We start from the raw sequence: 27,211 nt of genomic DNA on the forward strand, positions 1-27,211 counted from the left end.
AATTTTCCTAATATAACTTTTCAGATATTTTATATCTGATCAATTAGTCTTCGAATTAATGAATTATTTACTTTACCTCACGTTAGTCTCATTCCAAACGTTGTAAATTGTTAGTTATCTGCACGAACCCAGTCTTCACTATGAGTCATCCATACATCAATTGTCTTAAATCATTTATTTACTAAGTAATTCACAGAAATGCATAAACAAACAGTTGATAGTTACAAGGAAATGATAACGGAGTGGGCTAAGTGGGCTAAACCAGTATTGCGGCTTGGGGGTCAGATGAGAAGTCACTACAGAGTTGATAATTATAACAATTTAAATGCTAATCCTTTGCACATGGACGCTCACTCATTCGGGAACAATTGCAATCAATATATATATTTATGCTCAGTGTGTCGTCGGGATCTCTGCTGAAAAGTTAGTTTCTGTTGGAGAGTTTCCGTCCTCTCTCTCTCTCTCTCTCTCTGTCGTGGTTAGAGTGGATTGTTCAGAGTGACATTCATTCATGTCGTTATGGATAGGTGTTTCGGCGGTTGTCGTTCTACGCGTTCAATGATACCGAATTCCTAGCTGCAGACTAGTAATTAATATCAAAGACTTGTTCTTATTCTGTCGGTATCAATAGTCTAAGAGTTTAACCACGTGGGATGGTTAAAAGATTCAGCAGTCTGGTCTCAAACCTTGGCCCTCTCGTTATCGAGGTAAGCTGGTCTGCAACCTTTGTCCTCTCGTGATTGAGAGAAACATGGTCTGGTGATAGAAAACCCGAGTGGAGGTTTTATTCGAAAGGGCAGAAAAGGGCCTGTCCCAGGATGCCCGACCATAACTGTGCTCATGGGCGGTCCTCTGATTTAGTTAAACTCAAAAGGGAATTGGAGTTTCCTTCATTAAACAGTCCAAAATCACATTACACAATTTTACAAAGAGTATCATCCTCACTCATTCATCTTATACAACAATTAGATGTAAACCTCATATCTGAGGTTATTATATAAACAGCGTTATGGTAATGTGGTCCTATTGTCTCCCATGAGTTTCACCAAGTTGTAACAAACGGACCAGTTCGTAGCTGGATTCTTCACCGATCTTTTAAACCTTCTCTGGAACATAAATGTTGTTCGGACCTCAAGTTCTGTGAGGTGGAAGAAATTATTTTGTTCTCTAGGAAAATTCACTCTGACTCTATACTGTGTGGCTATGAGGCAGGATCTTCCCTAGGAATTTACGACCTCTCTGACCACAGCAGCCTGGTTGTAGGAGGCAGAGAGAGGGGGATGGTGCTCGCTGTACCCAAAGAGGGCAACGTCATGACACTGCGCTTCTGTAATGATTTCCGGGATGTGAACGACATCAGCTTGTTTCGACGCCTACCCAATGCCGAGGGTGGACCTCGACCGATTGGCAAAGGCCCGGTACATCAGCACCCTCGACCTGACAAAAGGATATTGGCAGGTACCGTTGGCAGCTTTTCTTCCGGGAGAAGACGTTTTTCACACCGGACGGATTAACCATAGAGTACTAGCAATACAAACTGATTGTCATAGCTAGTTAAAGTTAACGAAATAGGTTCAATGTTAGCTAGTTAGCTAGCTAACGTTAGCAATACGAAATGGCATTCTGAGAAAACATCACTAACGTTACACACAGTTCATACACATTGATCACTGTTTCTTCCCCATCACTGTCCTCAGAAGACTCTACAATGTTTTCGTTAATGAAAATGTTTTTACCTAAATCAGGGATTTCCTCATCGTCTGATTCATTTTTCAGAGTCAGAATGGCACGATTGTCCACCAGAAAGTAGTCCATCATAACTTTTTCCCACTGAAATTTGTCGATAGCGCCTGATAAATTCAGGGCAGCAATGTTATTGAGAGCAGTAGCAACATATTTGCAGTTCTCCATGGCTAACGTTATATCTTTAAAAAAATCTGCAGTAGAAAGGATTATGTATGAATAACGAGCAGCTCATTTTATAGACACAAGATGCTACACCGCAGACCAATCTGAAACTCATCTCTCGGCATGTCCAGCCCACTCATTATCTCAGTCAATCATGGCTAGCAGGAAGGTTCCTAACTTTTTCTTTGGCTAAACCAACTAGGCTCATAAATTAACAACTTTAGTCATATTTACAGATGGCATAAACGTTTGTTATTATGGCACATGAAAATAGTAAATATAAAGAAAATCCCTTGAATGAATAGGTGTGTCCAAACTTTTGACAGGTACTGTATGTACAGTATAGGTGTGTATCTATGTATGTGTATCTACTAAAACGGTTTCAAGTTTTGAGGGAGCGTGCAATTGGTATGCTGACTGGAGGAATGTCCACCAGATCTGCTGCCAGATAATTGTATGTTAATTTCTCTACCATAAGCTCCCTCCAAAGTCGTTTTAGAGAATTTGGCCGTACATCCAACCGGCCTCACAACTGCAGACCATGTGTAACCATGCGAGCCCAGGACCTCCACATCCAGCTTCTTCTGAGACCAACCAAAGTCAGAGAAGCTCATTTGTGTGCTCATCGTCCTCACCAAGGTCTTAACCTGACTGCAGTTCAGCGTCGTAACCAACTTCAGTGCGCAAATGCTCACCTTCGATGGCCACTTCACAGATGAATCACGGTTTCAACTGTATTGAGTAGATGGCAGACGTTGTGTGGGCGAGCGGTTTGCTGATGTCAACGTTGTGAACAGAGTGCCCCATGATGGCGGTTGGGCTATGGTATGGGCAGGCATAAGCTACAGACAACAAACACAATTGCATTTTATCGATGGTAATTGGAATTCACAGAGATACTGTGACAAGATCCTGAGGCCCATTGTTGTGCCCTTCATCCGCCGCCATCACCTAATTTTCAGCATGATATTGCATGGCCTCATGTTGCAAGGATCTGTACACAATTCCTGGAAGCTGAAAATGTCCCAGTTCTTCCATGGCCTGCACACTCACCAGACATGTCACCCATTGAGTGTGTTTGGGATGCTATTGATCAACGTCTACAACAGCGTGTTTCAGTTCCTGCCAATATCCAGCAACTTCGCACAGCCATTGAAGAGGAGTGGGACAACATGCCACAGGCCACAATTAACAGCCTGATCAACTCTATGCAAAGGAGATGTGTTGCGCTGCATGAGGCAAGTGGAGGTCACACCAGATACTGACTGGTTTTCTGATCCACACCCCTACCTTTTTTTAAAGGCACAGTATCTGTGACCAACAGATGCATATCTGTATTCCCAGTCATGTGAAATCCATAGATTAGGGCTTACACTCTTAGAAAAAAAGGTGCTATCTAGAACCTGAAAGGGTTCTTTGGCTGTCCCCATACAGTAGGAGAACTCTTTTGTTACTCAGTAAAATCTTTGAAATTGTTGCATGTTGCGTTTATATTTTTGTTCTGTGTATATTACCAGGGCCTGTATTCATAAAGCGTCTCAGAGTGTGCGTATAGGCAATCAATGTGAATGGGAAAGCAGTTTGTTATTTAAAAAGTTTGGTAACAACAATTCCTATGAATACCCTCCCCATAATGCATAATAAAAGCCTTTCTAAACCCTTATCTGCTTTCCATAATGAGTTATAATGCACAACAGGCTCTAAACGGAGTATTAATGTCTATAACTACATTATTAAGTCATTGGACTGTTGCATGCTGCATACAGTTGTAACAGTTACTATGTATGTAGCAATGTGGACTTACTGTAATTTCACCCTATACAGGTTTACACGATTCGTGCCTATGTAACTACCAGGTATTATAGGGATACTTATTGTAGTACAACCTGACATGACTGCAATGTGGTTTTGTGTGTAACCAACAATGGGAGAAAAATATAAAAAATGTAACCTACTGAGCAACCTCAGTTTTCCATCATTCACTGAAAGGTCAGGAAGGAAAGGAAATGGGGGGGGAAACAATTATGGCTAGGCTAGAGATGTTTCATTTATATGAAATAAAAATGACCTTTTGTGGATGCTCATTAGGGTATGAACAACAGGTCAAAACGTGTACCTTGAGTGCTAACCACTCCCTCTTCACAGGTACTCTGAGAGGGTTCGATCATTATTCCCCCTGTGAAGGTAGAGGAGCAATGTCAGGGGAGCAATGTCAGGGGTATTTAAACCTCTCGCCATACACAAGAGAGCATACTCTGCTTATCCTAGGACTAGGAGGATGACAGGGAGAATGCACACCCTGTTGCCTTTACCTCTCTGCAGCCTGAGCCATAGCTGCCTGTATTTTCCTCTGCTGCTGCTGCTCATAGCTGCTACCCCAGTTCTCTGCAATGGCATGAATGGGACCAACTCTTACCGGCTACTTATTGGCTTCCAGGCTCCCTGGAACGTGTCCTATCCCTTCAGTGCCCGCCGGTTAGGCTCCGCAATACAGATTGCTGTGGAAAAGGTCAATAGCAACCCATCATTTCTGGGGAACTACAGCCTGGATTTTGTTTACGTGGACTCGGAGTGCGACGCCAAGGTTTCCATCAGAGCCTTCATTCAGCAGGTGTGGAAAGAAAACGTGTCGGCGCTCTTTGGTCCGGCTTGTCCCGAGGAGGCGGAGGTACAATTCAATTCAGTTCAGTTTAATAAATGTTATTTAATTTCAATGTACATTTCTTTTCTTTTTTTTGTATTTTATGATTTTTAATGCATAGTTAGAGCTTACGTGTGCAAATTGGTAACACTTTGTTATTTCAGATTCATTTACAATTTACTATTATATAATATTTCTATGTAGTGGATATTATCAGTGAATACTTTAACATGCAGATATGATAAGATTGATCATTATGCTGGCCAAATAAAACAACAACAAAAAACACTGTTTAAAGGGACATTTAAATCAAAGTTTGTCTAAAATGTTCAGACCTCAATTATGTTTTTATATTGAGATAAGTCCACATCCTAGGTCATTGTGTATGTTGTGTATATATCCAGCTACCCTACATTAACGGAAAGGATAAGCACCACATCTCTTAGATCATATTTGGTGCTTTCTTCCCGCATTCATTTGAGGTTTTTCAACGAATCTACGGTGCAACTAATAATACCGTAGTCTTTTTACTAGCAAATACTCCCACAGCAATCTATTGTATGGTACTAACACTGTTACTGTACTCTATTGTACATACTAATACAGTTACTGTAATATATTATATGGTACAAACAGTTACTGTTATCTCTTGTACGGTACTAACACAGTTACTGTCATCTATTGTACGTTACCACTGCAGCGACTGTAGTCTATTTACAGTAACAGATCAATTACTTTGAGGAAAAGATACCTTGAGTCAATCACAGAAGACAAGAGTCCCAATCCTTTTTCAAAAGATGCATTTATTGTTCTCTGTACAAAGAACAAGAAGGGCTCCAGAGTGCGATCATTTAGTCCGGTCAAACAGTAGCCTAAAGTGCATTAATATCGTGATTCCTGCATGAAAGTGTCTGTCCTGCCCTGTGCCTGTTTCTCACTGAGCCCTCCGAGAGGGAGAGAGGGAGAGGGAGAGAAAAATGCACAACATTTCAAAATGCAATCGCGGGAAAGACACATTTTAGCCTATGTGATATTTGTACACAAAAATATGTATGCAAATGAATCTCCACTGAACAAAATACATATTTTGAGAGTAAAAAATATAGCACCGAGCCTCATTATCAACCCAAATTCATGACAATCACTGGTTTAGGTAGCACATCAAAATATCTTGATCATGCTTGGACATGTTGGATGAAACGTATTTATTGAAGCATACCATCTCAGTAGCACTGTGAATAACGATTAGTCTTTTTTTTTTAACTGAAAATGTTAAGTGCACCCAGGGGAAAAGTTAGTCTGGAGCCCTGAACAGGGGTCTGGACACTGATACCTGAAAATAAAAGTGAATGATAGCCATCAATCAAAATACAGAAAGAGAGAGAAACAAGAGTGTGTATGAGGGGGAGGTGTCTGTGTGCGAGTACGGTTGCAGAGAAAGGGTATATTACTTGAAACATTTCAAGTTTACCAGCAAACTACCAACTACTACTGTCTTTCAAGGATTTTATGTATCTATAACAAGACATCTAGTGGCCCTTTGGGTACTTTAGATTATCACAGGTGTCTGTAATCATCTCTCGCCCTCCGTGTGGTCTTAGCACATGTAAAATACACTGAGTACACCAAACATTAGGAACACAACTCAATATTGAGTTGCACGGCAGCCCCCCATTTTGCTCTCAGAATAGCCTCAATTTGCCGGGGCATGGACTCTACAAGGTATTGAAAGCCTTCCACAGGGATGCTGGCCCATGTAGACTCCAATGCTTCCCACAGTTGTGTCAAGTTGACTGTCCTTTGGGTGGTGGATCAATCTTGATACACACGGGAAATTGTTGCGTGTGAAAAACCCAGCAGCGTTGCAGTTCTTGACACAAGCCGTTACGCCTAGCACATACTACTATACCCCGTTCAAAGGCACTTAAATTTTTTGTTTAGCCCATTCACCCTTTGAATGGTACACATACACAATTTATGTTGTCTTAAGGCTTAAAAATCCTTATTTAACTTCTCTAGGATAGGGGGCAGCATTTTCACTTTGGATGAATAGCGTGCCCAGAGTGAACTGCCTCCTACTCTGTCCCAGATGCTAATATATGCATATTGTTACTACTATTGGATAGAAAACACTCTGAAGTTTCTAAAACTGTTTGAATGATGTCTGTGAGTATAACAGAACTCATATGGCAGGCAAAAACCTGAGAAAAATCCAAACAGGAAGTGAGAATTCTGAGGCATGTCGATTTTCAACTCATCGCCTATTCAAATCCCAGTAAGATATGGACCTGTCTGCAATTCCTACGCCTTCCACTAGATGTCAACAGTCTGTAGAACGTTAAATGAAGCCTCTACTGTGATGTGGGGCCGGATGGGAGGTGTTTCAGTCAGTGGTCTGGCAGAGAGCCAGTTCCTGGTCATGCGCATTCCACATGATATCGCCTTGCGTTCCATTACTTCTGTAGACACAAAGGAATTATCCGGTTGGAACGTTATTGAATATTTATGATAACAACATCCTGAAGATTGATTCTCTACTTAGTTTGACAAGTTTATTCGACCTGTAATATAACTTTTTGAAGTTTTCGTCCGACGTTCGCCTGGACCTGCGCGAGCGTTTGGACATGTGTACTAAACATGCTAGCAAAAGTAGCTACTTGGACATAATTAATGGACATTATCGAACAAAACAACAATTTATTGTGGAACTAGGATTCCTGGGAGTGCATTCTGATGAAGATCATCAAATGTAAGGGAATATTTATGATGTAATTTCGTATTTCTGTTGACTCCAACATGGCGGAGAAATGTTTTATTTATTGGATGATTTGCTTTTTCCGTAAATTTTTTGGGGAAATCTGACACAGCGGTTGCATTAAGAACAAGTGTATCTTTAATTCTATGTAAAACATGTATCTTTCATCAAAGTTTATGATGAGTATTTCTGTTATTTGACGTGGCTCTCTGCAATTTCTCCGGATATTTTGGAGGCATTTCTGAACATGGCGCCAATGTAAACCGAGATTTGTGGATCTAAATATGCACATTATCGAACAAAACATACATGTATTGTGTAACATGATGTCCTATGAGTGTCATCTGATGAAGATCATCAAAGGTTAGGGATTCATTTCTATTTCTATATTTATCTCTATTTCTGCTTTTTGTGACTCCTATCTTTGGCTGGGAAAATGGCTGTGTTTTTCTGTGGCTATGTACTGACCAAACATAATCGTTTTGTGTGCTTTCTCCGTAAATCCTTTTTGAAATCTGACATGTTGGCTGGATTCACAACATATGTAGCTTTAATTTGGTGTCTTTCATGTGTGATTTCATGAAATATTGATTTTTATAGTTATTTATTTGAATTTGGCGCGCTGCATTTTTACTGGCTTTTGGCCAAGTGGGACGTTAGCGTCCCACATACCCTAGAGAGGTTAACCTGTCTCCTCCCCTTCAGTGATTGAAGTGGATTTAACAAGTGACATCAATAAGGGATCATAGGGATATGTGAGACCAGGGATGGTGAGGGACAGGCAGAGGTTGAAAGAGACCAGCAGGAGCCTGCCGAGGAGTCTTGTTCTGCGCACAGATCGTGCAGGTGGCGACGAACACGGAGACGTCAGGGACCATGGCAGGTCACCAAACACCAGGGTCTGACGGGAGACCGGGTGGCAGGCAAGCCTGGAGGAGTGGGCCCACTCAAGCCCAAGGAGTGGACCGCATCAGGAACAAACATCCGATTATCTGGGCCCCCCCGGGGTTCGGCTGGGAATGCTGCGCCTCACAAACCTGCTTCCCTATTCCCCAGCTGAGTGCCGTCACCAGGCACGAGGTGGGAAGGATGGTCTCGGGTTCCGGGGTTGTGACCGTGGGGTTATAGCGGCGTGACAGCGCATCCGACTTGACATTGTTGGATCCAGGTAGGTATGAGAGGGAGAAGTTGAACCGGGTGAAAAGCAGGGCCCACCTAGCTTTCCGGATGGTTGGCGGGGTGGAGATATTCCAGGTTCTTGTGGTTGGTCCACACAATGAACAGATGTTTCGCCCCCTCCAGCCAGTGCCTCCACTCCTCCAACTCCATCTGCACCGCGAGAAGCTCAGGTGTTGAGGCGATGGGAGAAGAAGGCACAGGGATGTAACTTGAGGTCCAGGGCAGAACGCTGGGACAGGACAGCCCCCACTCCGACATCCGAAGCATCGGCCTCCACCACGAACTGGAGGGCCGGGATGGTGGAGCGATGAAATTCGCACTTCTCTGCTGTCACAAAAAGCTGGTTCTCCAGGAGGCATTGAAAACCTGTCGGATGTGGAGCACGTGTTCTTGGGCGGTACGGGAGAAGACGAGGATGTCATCAAGGTAGACGAAGACGAACCGGTACAACATGTCACAGAGAACATCATTAACCAGAGCCTGGAACACAGCTGGGGCGTTGGTAACGCCAAATGGCATGACCAGATACTTGTAGTGACCGCTGGCCGTGTTGAAGGCAGTCTTCCACTCGTTCCCTTCCCATATCCGTACCAGGTGGTAGGCGTTCTGTAGATCCAGCTTGGAGAAAACGGTGGCCCCCTGGAGCGGCTCGAAGGCTGAAGGAGATGAGTAGTAGCAGAACCCTGCACTGGCAGGGTAGGTAGAAGGACGGATGAACCCTGCAACTAGGGAGTACTCAATGTAGGTCTACATAGCCTTGGTCTCCGGACCCGACAGAGAGTACAGTCGTCCCCGGGGCGGAGTGGTGCCTGGGATACAGTCAATCCCGCAGTCATAGGTTTGGTGCGGTGGAAGCGAAGTGGCCCGGGCCTTACTGAACACCTCCCGAAGGTCCTGGTATTCCGCTGGAATAGCAGAGAGGTCCGGAGCAACTTCCGAGCCCCCAGGAAGACGTCCCGGGGCAGGCTGCGTCCCGGGGCAGGCTGCGTCCCGGGGCAGGCTGCGTCCCGGGGCAGGCTGCGTCCCGGGCTCCATCCCATGATGGCACCAGCAGTCCAGTCTATGATGGGATTGTGTCGCTGGAGCCAAGAGAATCCAAATACCATGGGAACCTGAGGAGACTTAATGAGCGGGAATTGGATCGTCTGTGTTTCTCTGACACACAAAGGGTGATGGGGGTGGTATTTTGGGTGACCCGGCCTATAGAGCGCCCGTCCAGTGCTCTAACGTCCATGGGAATGGAGAGGAGCCGAGTGGGGATGCCCAGCTCGGACACCAGGGTAGCGTCCATAAAGCTCTCATCGACCCGAGTCGATGAGTACCCAGAGAGATTTAGATTTTTTCCCCCACAGCAAAATGACATGAAAAGGGGTGTGAGTAAGGGGAGAGGAAAAGTTCACCATATGGCCCACCAGAGTACTCGCTCCTACCGGTGAGCCTGGTCTTTTAGTGGACAGGTGGAGACGAAATGACCAGTAGTCCTGCAATACAGGCAACTGTGAAGCCTGTATAGCCGTTCGGCTGGAGACAGCCAAGCTCTGCCTAGTTGCATTGGCTCGGGAAGAGGTGAATCGGCAGACTTCATAGACTCTCGGGGGAGCTTGGGTAGCCTCGGGTTCTTTCGGCAACAGAGCCGTCTGGGACTTCCAGGATGCCTCGGAGGCGAGGTGGAATCCTTGGGCGGGAGATCTCCTCTCCTTCCTTCGTTCCTGTAGACGCCCATCAATCCGAATGGTCAAGACGATGAGCGAGTCGAGATCCGTCGGTAGTTCCCGGGCTGCATCCTTTAATTCCTCCAAAACTCTGTGCAGGAACATGTAAAATAGCTCTTCCGGGTTCTAAGCACTCTCAGATGCCAACGTGCAGAAATCCACGGCATAGTCTGCCACACTGCGCGAGTCTTGCCGAAGGTAGAGTAACTTCCGGGCAGCCTCTCTTCCGGACAATGGAGCATCAAAAACTTTATTTATCTCCGCCACAAACTCCTCCAGACTGAGGCATATGGCCGACTGTTGTTCCCATACTGCCGTTGCCCAGGCGAGAGCCCTCCCCGACATTAGCGTGATGAGGTACGCTATCTTAGAGCGGTTCGAGGGGAAGGAGGAGGGCAACTGCTCGATGATGAGGGAACACTGAGAGAGAAACGACCAACAGGTGCCCGACTCTCCATCGAAGCGCTCCGGGGGAGATAAGCAGGGTGGCCGGGGAGGCGGTGTTGCTAACAGCAGGGTTACTGAGGGGTTTGGAGGTTACAGTCATGGTAGGCTGCCTAACAGACAACCACGGAATTGCTGTTCAACGCTCGGTCATGGAGTATGGTCAAGGTCTGGAACCCTTCCATAATACCACGAAGCAACTCCTCGTGCCTTCCAATGGTGGCTCCTTGGGAGGAGATGGCGTTGCGGAGCTGGTCCCAGTCTGCTGGGTCTGTCATGGCAAGTTCGTACTATCACGTTTTAGGGAAGTCCAAGATACAGACAGTATCGAAGTAACAAACGTTTATTACTAGAACAGGGGGCAGGCAAAACGACAGGTCAAGGGCAGGCAGAGGTTGGTAATCCAGTGTGATGTGACAAGGTACAGAATGGCAGGCAGGCTCAGGCTCAGGGTCAGGGCAGACAGAATGGTCAACACCGGGAAAACTAGAAAACAGGAACTAGAAACAGACAAGTGCAAGGGGAAAAACGCTGGTAGGCTTGACGAACAAAATGAACTGGCAACAGAAAAACAGAGAACACAGGAATAAATACACTGGGGGATAATGGGGAAGATGGGCGACATCTGGAGGGGGGTGGAAACAAGCACAAAGATCAGGGTGTGACAATATGTATTTGTTGTCAAATGTTTTTGCCTTCAAACTGGTGGCAGTTGTGAACACAGTCAATAGAAGAGTTGAATGATTGAATTGAATTGAAAATAATGCCATTGTTGGGTAGAAGTTTTTTCTCTTGAACCATATAGTCTATCTACTAGAAAGTCATAGACAATATGGACACAGATGTTATAAATGAATGCTACATATGAATACATTTAAAACATATTCAAGTATAAATTACTAAAATTACGATAGATTGTCGTAGATCTTCCGGTAATTACCAAAATTACTGACGATTTCGGTAACTTTGGTAAATTACCGGTAGCTTTGCAACTCTGTGTGAGTGAGAGAGACAGAGCGAGAAGGACATTGCTATTATGAATGTCAATCTTAGAACAGATTATATGAACAAGGTTGAGGTTTGTACTCACCAACAACAGAACAGAAAGAGTCCCCACTTAAGAAAACGTGAAAATAAAAGTAAATTATACTATTAACCTCAATCAAATTAGACAGAGAGGAAATGAAAGGAAGAGAGAGAGAAAGAGAGACATGTGTATTCATGTGTGTGTGTGTGTGTGAGAGAGAGAGATACACAGGGAGAGAGAAAGACATTGACATTCAGAATAGAAATCTTAGAACTGAAAGAGCCCCCTTTGAAGAAAAAAAGGGGTCTGGTCACTGAAACCTTAAAAAAATGTAAAGTATACAATTAGCCATCAATCAAATTAGAGAGAGAGGGAGAAAAAGGAAGAAAGCGAGAGAGACAGGAGATGTGTATGAGAGAGAAGTGTGTGTGAGTGAGTGAGTGACACAGGGAGATTAGAAGAAGATTATATGAACAAAATTGAGGATTATGCTCACCAACAACAGAACTGAAAGAGCCCCCGTTGTATTAAAAAGCAGAGTTGGAAAAAGGACCCAATTGTCATACTTGAGTAAAAGTAAAGATACCTTAATAGAAAATGACTCAAGTAAAAGTGAGTCACACAGTAAAATACTACTTGAGTAAAAGTATTTGTTTATAAATATACTTAAGTATCAAAAGTAAATGCAAAAGTACAAATCATTTCATATTCCTTATATTAAGCAAACCAGATGGCGCCATCCAACACATAGATGTAATTTACAGACAAAGCGTGTGTATTTAGTCAGTCCGTCAGATCAGAGGCAGTAGGGATGACCAGGGATGTTCTCTTGATAAGCGCGTGAATTGGTCCCTTTTCCTGTCCTGCTAAGCATTAAAAATGTAACGAGTACTTTTGTTTGTCAGGGAAAATGTATGGAGTAAAAATAAAAATATTTTCATTAGGTATGTAGTGAAGTAAAAGTTGCCATAATGACAAAGCAATTTTAATAAAAAACAAAAAACATGAAACCTTTTTTACATAAGTATTTAAACCCTTTGCTATGAGACTCAAAATTGAGCTCAGTTACATCCTGTTTCCATTGATCATCCTTGAGATGTTTTTACAACTTCATTGGAGTCCACCTGTGGTAAAATAAATTGATTGGACATGATTTGGATAGGCACACACCTGTCTATATAAGGTCACACAGTTGACAGTGCATGTCAGAGCAAAAACCAAGCCATGAGGTCGAAGGTATTGTCCCTGAAGCTCCAAGACAGGATTGTGTCGAAGGCACAGATCTGGGGAAGGGTACCAAAAATGTTCTGCAGCATTGAAGGTCCCGAAGAACACAGTGGCCTCCAGGATCGAGGCAAAGATAAACGGATCAAAGTACAGAGAGTTCCTTGATGAAAACCTGCTCCAAAGCGCTCAGGACCTCAGACTGGGGCGAAGGTTCACCTTCCAACAGGACAACGACCCTAAGCACACAGCCAAGACCATGCAGGAGTGGCTTTGGGACAAGTCTCTGGATGTCTTTGAGTGGCCCAGCCAGAGCCCGGACTTGAACCCGATCGAACATCTCTGGAGAAACCTGAAAATAGCGACGCTCCCCATCCAACCTGATAGAGCTTGAGAGGATCTGCAGAGAAGAATGGGAGAAACTCCCCAAATATCAGTGTGCCAAGCTTGTAGCGTCATACCCAAGAAAAGTCAAGGCTGTAATCGCTGCCAAAGGTGCTTCAACAAAGTACTGAGTAAAGGGTTTAAATATTTATGTAAATGTGATATTAATTTGTAATATGTAAATGTGATATTTTTTTGTAATAAATTTGCAAAAATGTATAAAAACCTGTTTTTGCATTGTCATTATGGGGTAATGTGTGTAGATTGACGAGGAAAAAAATTCATTCATAATTTTTTTAAATAAGGCTGTAACCTAACAAAATGTGGAAAAAGTCAAGGGGTCTGAATACTTTCCGAAGGCACTGTAAGTACTTTACACCACTGGAAAAAAGTAGGTCTGGTCACTGAAACCTGAAAAGAAAAGTATAGTATACAATTAGCCATCAATCAAATTAGAGAGAAAGAGCGAGAGAGGGAGAAAAATTGAGACAGAGTGGAAGGAAGAAAGATAGGGGAGAGCGAGGGGGGCACAATCGTAGGAGAGGGAGATAGAGGGGGTGCACAGAGAGAGGAACGCAGTGGGAGAGGGGGAAAGGCAGGGGAAGAGAGAAAAAGCAATGAAGCCTTACCTGCATTTATTCATTTGTCCAGACAAATCCCACAATCTTTTGCATCAATCAGAGCTCATGGGGTTGATGGCAGAACTCTTCCTCTGCACTAGCTTGCCGTTTCTGCCTCTCATCTATAAGGAATTTGCAAAGAAGTGAATCACATCAGGTTTTGCTGAATTTATTTTTCTTCAATTTGTCGCTGGTGAACTGGTCATGTAAAGGAACATCTTACATTTTATACACTATGCAAATGAGAGACAAGGCAAGTAGCCTTGTAAGTTTTGTAACTTTTGTAGGCTTTCTGAATGGTCTTCAATGTGCAAAAATGTAGAGCAATGGTCTTCAGCGCAAAAACTTAATGAAGGGCATCTGGCAGAAATAAATTACCCACAAACACGAATATGATTTTTAAAATATCTTATGTGATTGCGTTTTCATGAATTTGATGATGTAATCGTCAAGCCCATTCAAAAGACCAGGGACATGAACATGAAACTATGACGTAGGAACGCATCACTTGCACGGCATATTACAAATCTGTAAATATCCATAATGCATACACTTACCTTTGTATGAATTCCAAGGTGATGGAGGCTGACTATTGATGCTCTATGTTGAACACAAAGTAGGATGCAAAGATTGACAGCGATGCAGTACAGTCTGAAGGGAGGGCTCTTGGGTTAATGGAAATTGTCCCTTCAACAACCATTTTTTGGCAGTCAAAATGGAATCGCCTGAAAAACGTGCATTTACTGTCATTCTACAGTTATTTTTTTAATTACACATGTTAATATCACCACTCTAATAGCAACTTGATATGCCAAGCCGAATAAATATATATAATATAAATGAATAAAATGACAAATTCTGCCTCTGCTGGTGACCTGCAAAACACAAAAAATATCATACAAATTTCATATCAACAAGACTTAAAACATTTAATCTTTCTGTATCTCAATGTTATCACTACATAAATAAAGAAAACGACTTGCATCAAACAGAATAAATAGTTGTCCTTCATTCTCTTGGGAGTATTCCATCATTGCCAAGATAGTACCTACCCACTGTGCAAAAACTGGTTGAATCAACGTTGTTTCCACGTCATTTCAACCCAAAAAATCAATGTGATGACGTTGAATTAACGTGGAAAACTGATTTGGATTTGCAGTAAGTCCTCAACGTAAGTGCATTTCGTATTTTTTTCACCCAACTTTTAACCTAATTCCAATGACACTGAATTTTTTTGTTGATTTCACATTGAATTCACATTAGTTGAAAACTCAACCAAATGTAAATCAAAACTAGATGTTGAACTGACGTCTGTGCCCAGTGGGCATGCCCTGTCCCCGTCTCTACATTATTTTACAATTCCATCTTTACCCCCTTGCTTCATCGAAACCTTTCGATTTGTGAATTAATCTCTATCCTTGTGTGGATCTTGAAGTGGTGAACCAAAAACTTCTCAGTGAACAGAAAAGGCCATAGCTTTTTGAGTTCTTCTAAGCTCGGTGAAGGGCTTCCATTTATTGCGCAGTGCTGCTGTGCATACCTGCTGCTCAGACCACTGCACCACTGCGCCATTGCAGTTCACTCTGCTGTGCATACGTGATCTGCATGAGCTCCTCCACTCTTTGGTCCGCACCTTTGGGGCGCCTCTCGTGAAAAAATATTGACCATCTCCATCCTCTTCCATGGAGTCATGCGTCTCTTCATCTGGCAGATCTTCAGGCTGCCAGTTAATGCAGCCATACTGTAGCTGTCCGTTTAGGCACAATTTGAAGGTTTGGCCTAGATTTCTTTAGTGTTAGTGCGCTTTTTTCTTCGGAGACGGGCAACCGTATTAGTTCTGTTTTTGTTCTCTACTCATTTTTTTTGTTGTTGCATTAACAAAACCAATTCCCCCTCTTCTGTTTAGTCGAGAAAGCTGTCAGTGTGCTTTTGCATGATTGCCTTGGTAATTACTGCACATTGGTTGCGTGTAGGGTTCAAGCAAACCTTTTGGATTCCATTTACAATAACTCTAATCATGTGTAAGCTATCTTGCTTCTCTGGTCTTTACCCATCGTTATCCTGTCCCACGGGACATTGAAACTGTCCACCAACCAGACAGCAGGCCTTGGGGAGTAGATTGTGCCTGAGGCTGTCTGAGACAGCAGGGGATTACACACAGGGAGTTGGCTGCCGGCTTTCTTGAGCACCATTATCTAGAAAATAAGGGAAGTAGTAACAGGTCATAAAATATGAGGGAGCACAAACAGCAACTTCACAGGCTGTTTGTACCCCTCTGGTCTGGGCACAGAGTTCCATAGTATTACGTCCCAGACTATCAGGTTCAGAGTTCAGCCTATTCACACACATAGTAGCGCGCACAAATATTTGTGTACAACGGCAGTATTTGCTACTCTGACTTATTTATTTGACTTCTATCACAAGCCTTTTTCCCTTGAAGGCATGGATCATTTAACTACAGTGAATTGGTGAGATATTGTCTTTGATGTCCTCCTCTTAACCAAATACAGGCCTTGTGGCTCTTCCACTCCAACTTTAGTTAGTTCATTTAATAAAGTCTGCAGTGACTCCTCCAGTTTTGGCAGCACCCTCTGTATGGTCTTTTCAACAGTCTCCATTTCACCATGATATTTATGCGTCTAACTTTCTCACTCATCATTATTCACTCATCATACAAAACAAACATCAAACGCGTCCAACAAGTTTGTAGAGTCACAAGCTTGATGTAATCATTGGGTGCTAGGAATATGGGACCAAATACTACATTTTTGACTACTTTAACACACATTTTATCCCAATACTTTTGGTCCCCTAAAATGGGGAGACCATGTACAAAAAGTGCTGCAATTAAAAAATAAATAAATAATGATCCCCGTTATTCTGTTTCAGTAGATTCCCTTTTGATAAGCCATTCATGATTTGTCTGATATCATTGTCTGAAGTGTTCAGTTTTGTCAGTTGTTCATGAACTTTTTATAGTGCATGCCATACCATCATTATTTATCGGAACTCCTGTATTATTGTTTGACTGGTGGTGGCCGATAACAGCATTTTAGCTTTTATTCTAAGATAGAAAGGATTATTCAAATATTCCTCCCAAATATTCCTCCTCCTTGTCAACGGCAACAAATGTGTCTTTTATCTCTACACCTGCACCCTCACAACTGTGCTTAGGCATGGTCTCAGTGTGATGCGGATTACCACTACCTGTGGGCCTACCCCTATCCCCATAGTCAGGGTGCTCCACCAAGTATTTATGTTTTCTGTACAAATGTGATGTTTCGGACAACTGTGTCCGAAGTCAACTGTGATGACTTCGGAAGTTGGGAGATATGAAAGTACACCCATCAAGTTGACATGTCAGATTCACATCCTCCATTATTTCTCTATTTTGTGTTGTTATTGCTAGCTTGTGGTATCGACACACATGGGTTTTAAAGAGGCACAGTTTTTAAAAGTGCAGAGGCTCTCAGACACCCCACAGATAAATATATATGTGTTTCTTCACATGCTTTATAAATGCCGGGGTAGAGTCTGTAGAGAAACCACACTGTTTGCACATCTGCAAAATTGTGGAGAGGCCAGGAGGCTGAAGACGTACGTATTTTCCAGACGTTGAAATCAGGCACATTTTTGGTTCTGAATGAAAGTTCGGAAGTAGAGGTCTATGTTTGGGCCAAATCAAGGCTGGTCCAGACTGGACAAAATCTGAACCAAACATAGACAACTATGATTGGTTCAGATTTGGTCCGGACCAGACCAAAATAACACATATGTAGTAATGAAAAAAGTGTTAAACAAATCAAAATATATTTGAGATTTGAGATTCTTCAAAGTAGCCACCCTTTGCCTTGATGACAGCTTTGCACACTCTTGGCATTCTCTCAACCAGCTTCATGCTTCATGAGGTAGTCACCTGGAATGCATTTCAATTAACAGGTGTGCCTTGTTAAAATTTAATTTGTGGAATTTCTTTCCTTCTTAATGCGTTTGAGCCAATCAGTTGTGTTGTGACAAGGTAGGGATGGTAAACAGAAGTTAGCCGTATTTGGTAAAAGACCAAGTCCATATTATGGCAAGAACAGCTCAAATAAGCAAAGAGAGACAACAGTAGACCGGTGGAAATCTGTCCTTTGGTCTAATGAGTCCTAATTGGAGATTTCTGATTCCAACCACCGTGTTTTTGTGAGACGCAGAGTAGGTGAATGGATGATCTCCGCATGTGTGGGGATGCTTTGCTGTGACACTGTCAGTGATTTATTTCGAATTCAAGGCAGACCTGCATGGCTACCACAGCATTTTGCAGCGATACGCCATCCCATCTGGTTTGTGCTTAGTGGGACTATCATTTGTTTTTAAAAATGACAATGACCCAAAACATACCTCCAGGCTGTGTAAGGGTTATTTGACCAAGAAGGAGAGTGATGGAGTGCTGCATCAGATGACCTGGCCTCCACAATCACCCGACCTAAACCCAATTGAGATGGTTTGGGATGAGTTGGACCGCAGAGTGAAGGAAAAGCAGCCAACAAGTGCTCAGCATATGTGGGAACTCCTTCAAGACTGTTCGAAAAGCATCCCAGGTGAAGCTGAATGAGAGAATGCCAAGAGTGTTGAAAACTGTCATCAAGGCAAAGGGTGGCCACTTTGACAAATCTAAAATGTATTTTGATTTGTTTAACACTTTTTTGGATACTTCATGATTCCATATGTGTTATTTCATAGTTTTGATGTCTTCACTATTATTCTACAATGTAGAAAATAGTCAAAATTAATACAAACCCCTGAATGAGTAGGTGTGGCCAAACTTTTAACTGGTACTGTACTGTATATAGATAGATATGTGTCACATATCAGTTTACAAACAATGTTAAAAAATTTGAGTTAATGCCGCATACAAACATTGTCTCTTTTTTGCTTTCTTGAGTGAGGCAGCTCCAAAATGCAGGTGTTTCAGCCTAGCTCAGTGCTTTCTGTGCTGGAGTGGTGTCGAAAGAGCGCTGTCTCACCCGTTCCCAGATGAGGTTGTCAACCTGATTTCCAGCGTTTTCAGGGACTCGAGGTCCTCTCACAGTTCCCGAGTGGCCAGTTCATCTTTGACTGAGTTAGACAGACCCTGGTGGAAAGCGGTAACCAGTTCTTCCGTATTCCACCCACTTTCAGCGGCAAGGGTGCAGAACTCAATGGTGAAGTCAGCCACTGGTCTGGCCCCTTGGCGGAGGTTGAACAGTCGGCTGGCCGCTTCTCGTCCTCCGACTGGGTGGTCGAAGACGCATCGCAGCTCGGCAGTGAAGGCTACTATGGATCTGCAAGATGGTGGCTGCTGTTCCCACACCGCCGTTTCCCACACCAGGGCCTTACCCAAGAGTAGAGAGATGATGTAGGCGATCATGGCCTGATTGGTGTGAAACAAGGAGGACTGTAGCTCAAACACCAGAGAACACTGAGTGATGAACCACTTGCATCCTCCCGGGTGACCGTCATACCGCTTGGGGGCTGGGATCTTGGGTTCCCGGTGCAGGTTCCCTGCAGGAACCACAACAACGTCTGTAGCACTGGATGATGAGACTTGGGCATTGGCACCTCCTGGGTTGGAGGCGTGCCGTGGTTGGAGGGACTCGGCAAGTTCCTGAAGGGTCCCGGAGATTTGGGAGTGCTGTTCTTGCTGCCGTCCTAACAGTGGGCTACCACATTCTGGACCTGGGTGATCTCGTCTGGGTCCATGTTGTGGCAGAAGCTTGCTGTGACATGGTAAGGTTGGACCCAGGTGCAGAGAAGAGACCAGACGAGGAATCAGGGGTTAAGGATAAACATAATACTTTACTGAGATATGGTAGCTGCAGGATCACAGTATACTTGAAAAAACAGCAAACACTAAGTCTAGAAAACTCATTCAGGAAACGAATGCACACAGCTAACAATTCAAGCTTCTGCAAAGGACCAGAGAAAACACACCTCTTTTAACCTTTCACGAGCCTCTACCCCGGGTCCGGGATCACCCCCCACCCCCCCCACACACTGATTAGCATAGCTAGCATAGCTTCACAAGTAGATAGTAGCATCTAAATATCATTAAATCACAAGTCCAAGACACCAGATGAAAGATACAGATCTTGTGAATAAAGCCACCATTTCAGATTTTTAAAATGTTTTACAGGGAAGACACAATATGTAAATCTATTAGCTAAACACGTTAGCAAAATACACCACTTTTCTAACTCCATCAGTTTCTTACTCCTTCAGGTGCTATCACCAATTCGGCTAAACTAAGATATTGATAGCCAATAACCTATAAAAAACCTCTTCAGATGACAGTCTGATAACATATTTATGGTATAGGATAGGTGTTGTTAGAAAAAAGTGCATATTTCAGGTAGAAATCACAGTTTACAATTGCACCGACCATCACAAATCGACTAGAATTACTAGATAGAGCAACGTGTATGACCAATTTACTCATCATAAAACATTTCATAAAAATAGACAAAGCATAGCAATGGAAAGACCCAGTTCTTGTGATTTCAGACCATATTTCAGATTTTCTAAGCGTTTTTCAGCGAAAACACAATAAATCGATAAGTTAGCATACCACATGTGCAAACGTTACCAGAGCATCGATTCCAGCCAAAGAGCGCTATAACGTAATCACCGCCAAAATATATTAATTTTTTCACTAACCTTCTCAGAATTCTTCCGATGACACTCCTGTAACATCATTTTACAACATACATATACAGTTTGTTCGAAAAGGTGCATATTTAGCCATACAAAACCGTGGTTACACAATAAAAATACTAGGAAATCAAGCCTCAATATGTCTGACGTCATCTATCAGAGTGATCTAGTTTAATTGAAAGCTAATCATATACTTGACTAAAAAATACAGGGTTGACAGGAATCGAAAGACAAATTAGTTCTTAATGCAACCGCTGACTTACATTTTTAAAATTATCCTTACTTTTCAATACAGGGTTCGCCAAGTGACGCGATAACAAACAAAATGGCGAAATATGCGTTTAAAATATTTCGACAGAACAACGATTTATCATATTAAATATTGCTTACTTTGAGCTGTTCTTCCATCAGATTCTTGGGCAATGTATCCTTTCTATGTTGTAATCTTCTTTTGGTCGATAGATGTCCTCTGTCCTTGGAAATATCCACTAACGATCGAACGGGACCACAAAACGTGTCCAAAGTTTCAGAGTGCACAACAAAGAAATTCCTCAAAATCGCACTAAACGGATATAAATTGCTATAAAACGGTTCAAATTAACTACATTATGATGTTTTTAACAACTATAACGACTGAAAACATGACCGGAGAAATATTGCTGGTTAGACAACGATTTGGAATGAGGCAAGTCCGATGTCCTTCACGCTTCAGGCGCGCGACGAGAAAGGGAGGTCCCTATACATTTTGTGGTTTTATAATGGCTGTGATTGTGCAATCGATTCCATTCAAAACGTGATGACGTACAGACACCCAGAGGAAGACGTAGGCAGTGTCGGTTTCTTCATAGCATTCACTGTCGCCTTAAAAACAGACTCCAGATCAGGGGTAAAAATTTCTGAAATCTGACCCCTGTCATGAAAAGTGCTGTAGATATTGTTCTGTACCACTCAGAGACAAAATTCCAACTTCTATAGAAACTAGAAAGTGTTTTCTATCCAATAATAACAATAATATGCATATTGTACGATCAAGAATTTAGCACGAGGCAGTTTAATTTGGAGACCCAAATATGCTAATGCGGAACAGCACCCCCTATAGTTGCAAGAAGTTAACAGGGACACAATCATGAAATAAGACACACCCTGAGGTCTCTGCTGCCCTCTGGTGCCAGGAGGAACCATGACAAAAGTTCACGAGTAAAAAAAAAAAGTGGTTATCAAGTCACATAATAAGTTGCATCGACTCACTCTGTGTGAAATAGTGTTTAACATGATTTTTTAATGACTACCTCATCTCTGTATCCCCCACATACAATTATCTGTAAGTTCCCTCAGTCGAGCAGTACATTTAAAACACAGATTCAACCACAAAGACCAGGGACGTTTTCCAATGCCTCGCAAAGAAGGGCACCTAGTGGTAGTTGGGTAAAAATAATAAAAGCAGACATTGAATATCCCTTTGAGCATGGTGAAGTTATTAATTACACGTTGGATGGTGTATTAATACACCCAGTCTCTACAAAGATACAGGCGTCTTTCATAACTGAGTTGCTAGAGAGGAAGGATACTGCTCAGGGATTTCACTATGAGGCCAATGGTGACTTTAAAACTGTTACAGAGTTTAATGGCTGTGATAGGATTACAATTACTCCACAATACTAACCTAAGTGACCGAGTGAAAATAATGAAGCCGGTACAGAATACAAATATTCGAAAACATGCATCCTGTTCACAACAAGGCACTAAAGTATTACTGCAAAAAAGATGGCAAAGCAAATATGTTTTTGTCCTGAATACAAAGTGTTATGTTTGGGGCAAATCCAATACAACACATTACTGAGTACCACTCTCCATATTTTCAAGCTTAGTGGTGGCTGTATCATGTTATGGGTATGCTTTAATGGAATAATTAAGACGTTTTTCAGAATAAATAAAGAAAATGAATGGAGCTAAGCACAGGCAAAATCCTAGAGGAAACCATGGTTCAGTCTGATTTCCCACAGACCACTGGGAGATAAATTCACCTTGCAGCAGGACAATAACCTAGAACTTAAGGCCAAATCTACACTGGAGTTGCTTACCAAGAAGACAGTGATGTTCCTGAGTGGCCGAGTTACAGTTTTGACTTAAAATCTACTTGAAAATATATGTCAAGACCGGAAAATGATTGTTTAGCAATGATCAACAACAAATTTAACAGAGTTTGAGATGTTTGAAAATAAATAGTCACACCTTGCACAATCCAGGTGTGGAAAGCTCTTAGAGACTTACCCAGAAATACTCAGCTGTAATCGCTGCCAAAGGTGCTTCTACAAAGTGTTAACTCAGGGGGGAATACTTATGTAAATGAGATATTTCTGTCTAAAAACATGTTTTCACTTTGTCATTATGGGGTATTGTGTGTAGATGGGTGAGGAATTATTATTTTTTTATCAATTTTGTATTCAGGCTGTAACACAACAAAATGTGGAATAAGTCAGGGGTTATGAATAGTTTCTGAAGGCACTGTAGTTAGTATCTATCTACAGTCTGGAATAGGGAACCTTTGCTATGTAATTGGCCAGTTATTTACTTAAGCTCGCTAGCTAGCTAGCACATTATCTCTTTGAAGAGTGAAATTTAGCTGGCTAACGTTAGCTAGAGCTAGCTATTGTCCGAGAAATCAAGACGGATGGACACCATCATATCAAGCTGCTTTAACTTGTGATAGGAAGGTGAGAGCTTTCCAATTTCTGCCCTAGCTGTTGTTGTTGTTAGCTAGCCAGGACAATACCAGCAACAATTGCAGTAGCTATTCTTTTTTGCTCTAAAAAAATTGCTTGTCTTCTTTGCTTTCTTTACCCCTTTCTGCAAATGGTAGCTATTGTTCATCTTATTCAATGTCTACAAAGTCAATGATTTGCACTGCAGTTAGTCACTACAGTTAGTCACTACAGTTAGTCACTACAGTTAGTCACTACAGTAACTAGGTGGACAATGATGTAGCTATATCTAATGTAGCTATACTTGAACATCAAGCTGCCTGACGGTACAGAAATAGGAGATAGCCAAGTCCCCTTTCATGTCGTCCTGTCCAACAGCATGCCACTCACGGGTAGGTTTACACACGAGGAGGGGAATACAGTGAAGTATGGAAAGGTTTATGGAAACAAGGTGTTCCTCAAATAGTTCAAGAAGTAGTGGCAGAGGTGGTTTAGCTTAACAGCACCTACATGTATGCAAAAATTCCCTCTGTGTCAGCCCTGACACCCGCCATCCATCAGCAGCTGAAGCCACTGCAGGTGCCCGTGGCAATGCCTGCCGACTGGCATCGTGGTCTCTCTCTCTCATATACTGCAGGAGGCAGAGAAGATAAATAAGGTGGCATATCTTCCAGAACGGTGCTGTGGATGACGACAGACAACAAAAGATCTCAGTGACCCAAGCCAGCTGGCCGCCAATCACACACAACGCTGCACTCAAATGGTTCTAGACCCCCAGGGTGAGACAAATATAGGCCAGTCAGCACCGGATGTCTGTGGACATTGAAATGAAGGCCGGCCGGGCCCGGGTCAAATCTTAACCAAACATAGACGTCTATGTTTGGACAAATCAAGCCCTGTACTGACCAGACCAAATCTGAAACAATTATACATGTCTTTGTTTGGCCCAAATAGGCTGGTCCGGACCGGACGTCTGTGGACGTTGAAATCAAGACCGGACCAAATCTGAAACAAATATAGGCATCTATGATTGAATCAGAATTGGTCCGTTCCGGAGCGGCCTTGATGTGGCTAAAACACAGACGTCTATGATTGGTTCAGATTTGATCAGGTCCAGACAGTCCCGGAATCTGTTTTTTGGACCTAACTTGCTTACCACTTTTTCCATGTGGTTTCGTCCTTCACAGAGGAGAACAAAAATCGACCCCAAAATATCGCCGGTCTGGACAGGACTAAAGAAATACATTGAAAAGATGTTGCCTAATGGTAAATGGTTAGAGGGCAGGGCCTGGCCTATGTTAAAAGTGTTTTTAAAAAGTACAAAGTGTTTGTTAGGTGTTAACCCAGTGTTAAAAGATGCTTTAACCCTAGAGTCGATGTTCGCGCCCCCGTGGAAATCGATTTAGCATAATAAATAAATCCCCATCAAAATCCCTGTTTAACCTGTTTAAGCTATAGATACACTACATGACCAAAGGTATGTGGACACCTGCTTTTTGAATCATGGGCATTAATATGGATTTGGTCCCCCCTTTGCTGCTGTAACAGCCTCCACTCTTCTGGATAGGCTTCCCACTAGATGTTGGAATATTGCTGCGGGGATTTGCTTCCATTCAGCCACAAGCGCATTAGTGAGGTTGGGCACTGATGTTGGGCGATTAGGCCTGGCTCGCAGTCGGCGACAAACCATTTCTGCACGGACCTCGCATTGTGCACAGGGGCATTGACATGCTGAAACAGGAAAGGGCCTTCCCCAAACTGTTGCCACATAGTTGGAAGCATAGAACTGTCTATATTGTCATTGTATGCTGCAATGTTAAGATTTCCCTTCACTGCAACTAAGGGGCCTAGCCCGAACCACGAAAACAGCCCCAGACCATTATTCCTCCTCCACCAAACTTTACAGTTGACACTATGCATTCAGGCAGGTAGCGTTCTCCTGGCATCCGCAAAACCCAGATTAATCTGTCGGACTGCCAGATGGTGAAGCGTGATTAATCACTCCAGCGAACAAGTTTCCACTGTTCTAGAGTCCAATGGCAGCGAGCTTTACACCACTCCAGCCTAGGGTTGGCATTGTGCATGGTAATCCTAGGCTTGTGTGCGGCTGCGTGGCCATGGAAACCCATTTCATGAACAGTTCTTGTGCTGACGTTGATTCTTGAGGCAGTTTGGAACTCGGTATTGAGTGATACAACCGAGGACAGACGATTTGTACGCGCTTCAGCGGTCCTGTTCTGGGAGCTTGTGTGGCCTACCACTTCGTGGCTGAACCGTTGTTGCTCCTAGACGTTTACAGTTGACCGGGGCACCTCCAGCAAGGCAGACATTTGATGAACTCACTTGTTGGAAAGGTGGCATCCTATGGCGGTGCCAAGTTGAAAGTCACTGAGCTCTTCAGTACGGGCAATTCTACTGCCAATGTTTTTCTATGGAGTCTATGGCTGTCTATGGTTGTGTGCCCAATTTTATTCACCTGTCAGCAACGGGTGTGGCTGACATAGCCAAATCCACTAATTTGAAGTGGTCTTGTCACAAAGTCATGTGTAGTTTGGGCAACTCACTAATATGTATGTCTGTGAAAAGATGAGACTCTCACGAACACGATGGTGCTCTCCTCTTTGCTCTACGACCCCCACAAGTGTCACGGGACTCGTCTGAAGGTAACCCGGTACCGGCCGAAAAATGTATGGAAGTGATTAGGGCATTGCCACGTCAAAGGTAAACGGATAATTCCACAGTAAATAAATACAAAATATATATATTCTGAGCTTTCTCATATCTCTCAGATATAGGTAAAACACTTCAAAACATACTTCCTTTCAATTTATTTTTTGACTGTTTTTCCATGTATGAATCTGTCAACGTTTCATCAAATAATTTTTGTATTTAAAAAATTCTAAATTCTAAATAAAATAGCTAAATGATCCTTGGTATGACGACCGTAAAGCAATTCCATATGTTAGATTCGTAGAAACTCAGACCTGGGCCCTTAGACCTTAGGGAATAAAAGACAAAAAGCGATTGTGATTGGGAAATAAAAATAGACATGGTTTTTAAAAGGTAGTGGTAATCTTTGTTTTTGTAGGCAGCTCAACTTACCCCATACATGCCTCTTGTGCCAAGAGCCCACTTTTTATGGACAAGCTATGTTTTCAAAACTGTAATGTTTACATGAATTCTGATTATTTCCAGGTATACACAACATCCTGAAATACACTGAATATAGGAACACATTCCTAATATTGAGTTGCACTGCCCCTTTTGCCCTCAGAACAGCCTCAATTCGTCGGGGCATTGACTCTACAAGGTGTCGAAAGCGTTCCATAGGGACGCTGGCCCATGTTGACTCCAGTGCTTCCCACAGTTGTGACATGTTGACTGGATGTCCTTTGGGTGGTGGACCATTCTTGATACACACAGGAAACTGTTGAGGGTAAAAAAACAGCAGCGTTACAGTTCTTGACTTAAACTGGTGCACCTGGCACCTACTTCCCAAAGGCACTTCAATCTTTTGTCTTGCCCATTCACCCTCGGAATGGTACACATACACAATCCATGTCTCAATCGTCTCAAGGCTTCAACATCCTTCTTTAACCTGCCTCCTACCTTCATCTATACGGAGTGAAGTAGATTTAATAAGTGACATCCATAAGTAATCATAGCTTTCACCAGGATTCCCCTGGTCAGTCTATGTCATGGAAAGAGCAGTTATTCTTAATGGTTTGTATACTCAGTGTATACGTAGATATCTTTGTTAGAAATAATAATATATTTCCCTTGATGGAGGGTGCTGAATGTAAAAATTGTCTCAACTTACCCCACTCTCTCCCACAGTTTCTAATGAGGAAGCAAATTTCAAAATGTCAGATCAAATCTGAAAACTGTCCCATACACATCTAAATGTAATTTGACTATTTTCAGGAATTCATGCTACTGA

The 27,211-nt window shown here is 42.7% G+C and overlaps 1 protein-coding gene across 1 annotated transcript in view; it reads left to right on the forward strand.

Annotated features, from left to right (window-relative positions):
• Positions 1-4,275: 4,275 nt before the first annotated feature.
• The window catches only part of gucy2g (guanylate cyclase 2g), an 84,539-nt gene continuing 61,603 nt past the window's right edge, over positions 4,276-27,211 (forward strand). Inside the window, exon 1 of the mRNA XM_071392434.1 lies at positions 4,276-4,576. Coding sequence (XP_071248535.1) covers positions 4,304-4,576 — 273 coding nt within the window. The 5' untranslated portion in view covers positions 4,276-4,303. The remainder of the gene's footprint in view (positions 4,577-27,211) is intronic.

The sequence above is a fragment of the Salvelinus alpinus genome, chromosome 3 (genome assembly GCF_045679555.1).
Source record: "Salvelinus alpinus chromosome 3, SLU_Salpinus.1, whole genome shotgun sequence".
Lineage (NCBI taxonomy): Eukaryota > Metazoa > Chordata > Actinopteri > Salmoniformes > Salmonidae > Salvelinus > Salvelinus alpinus.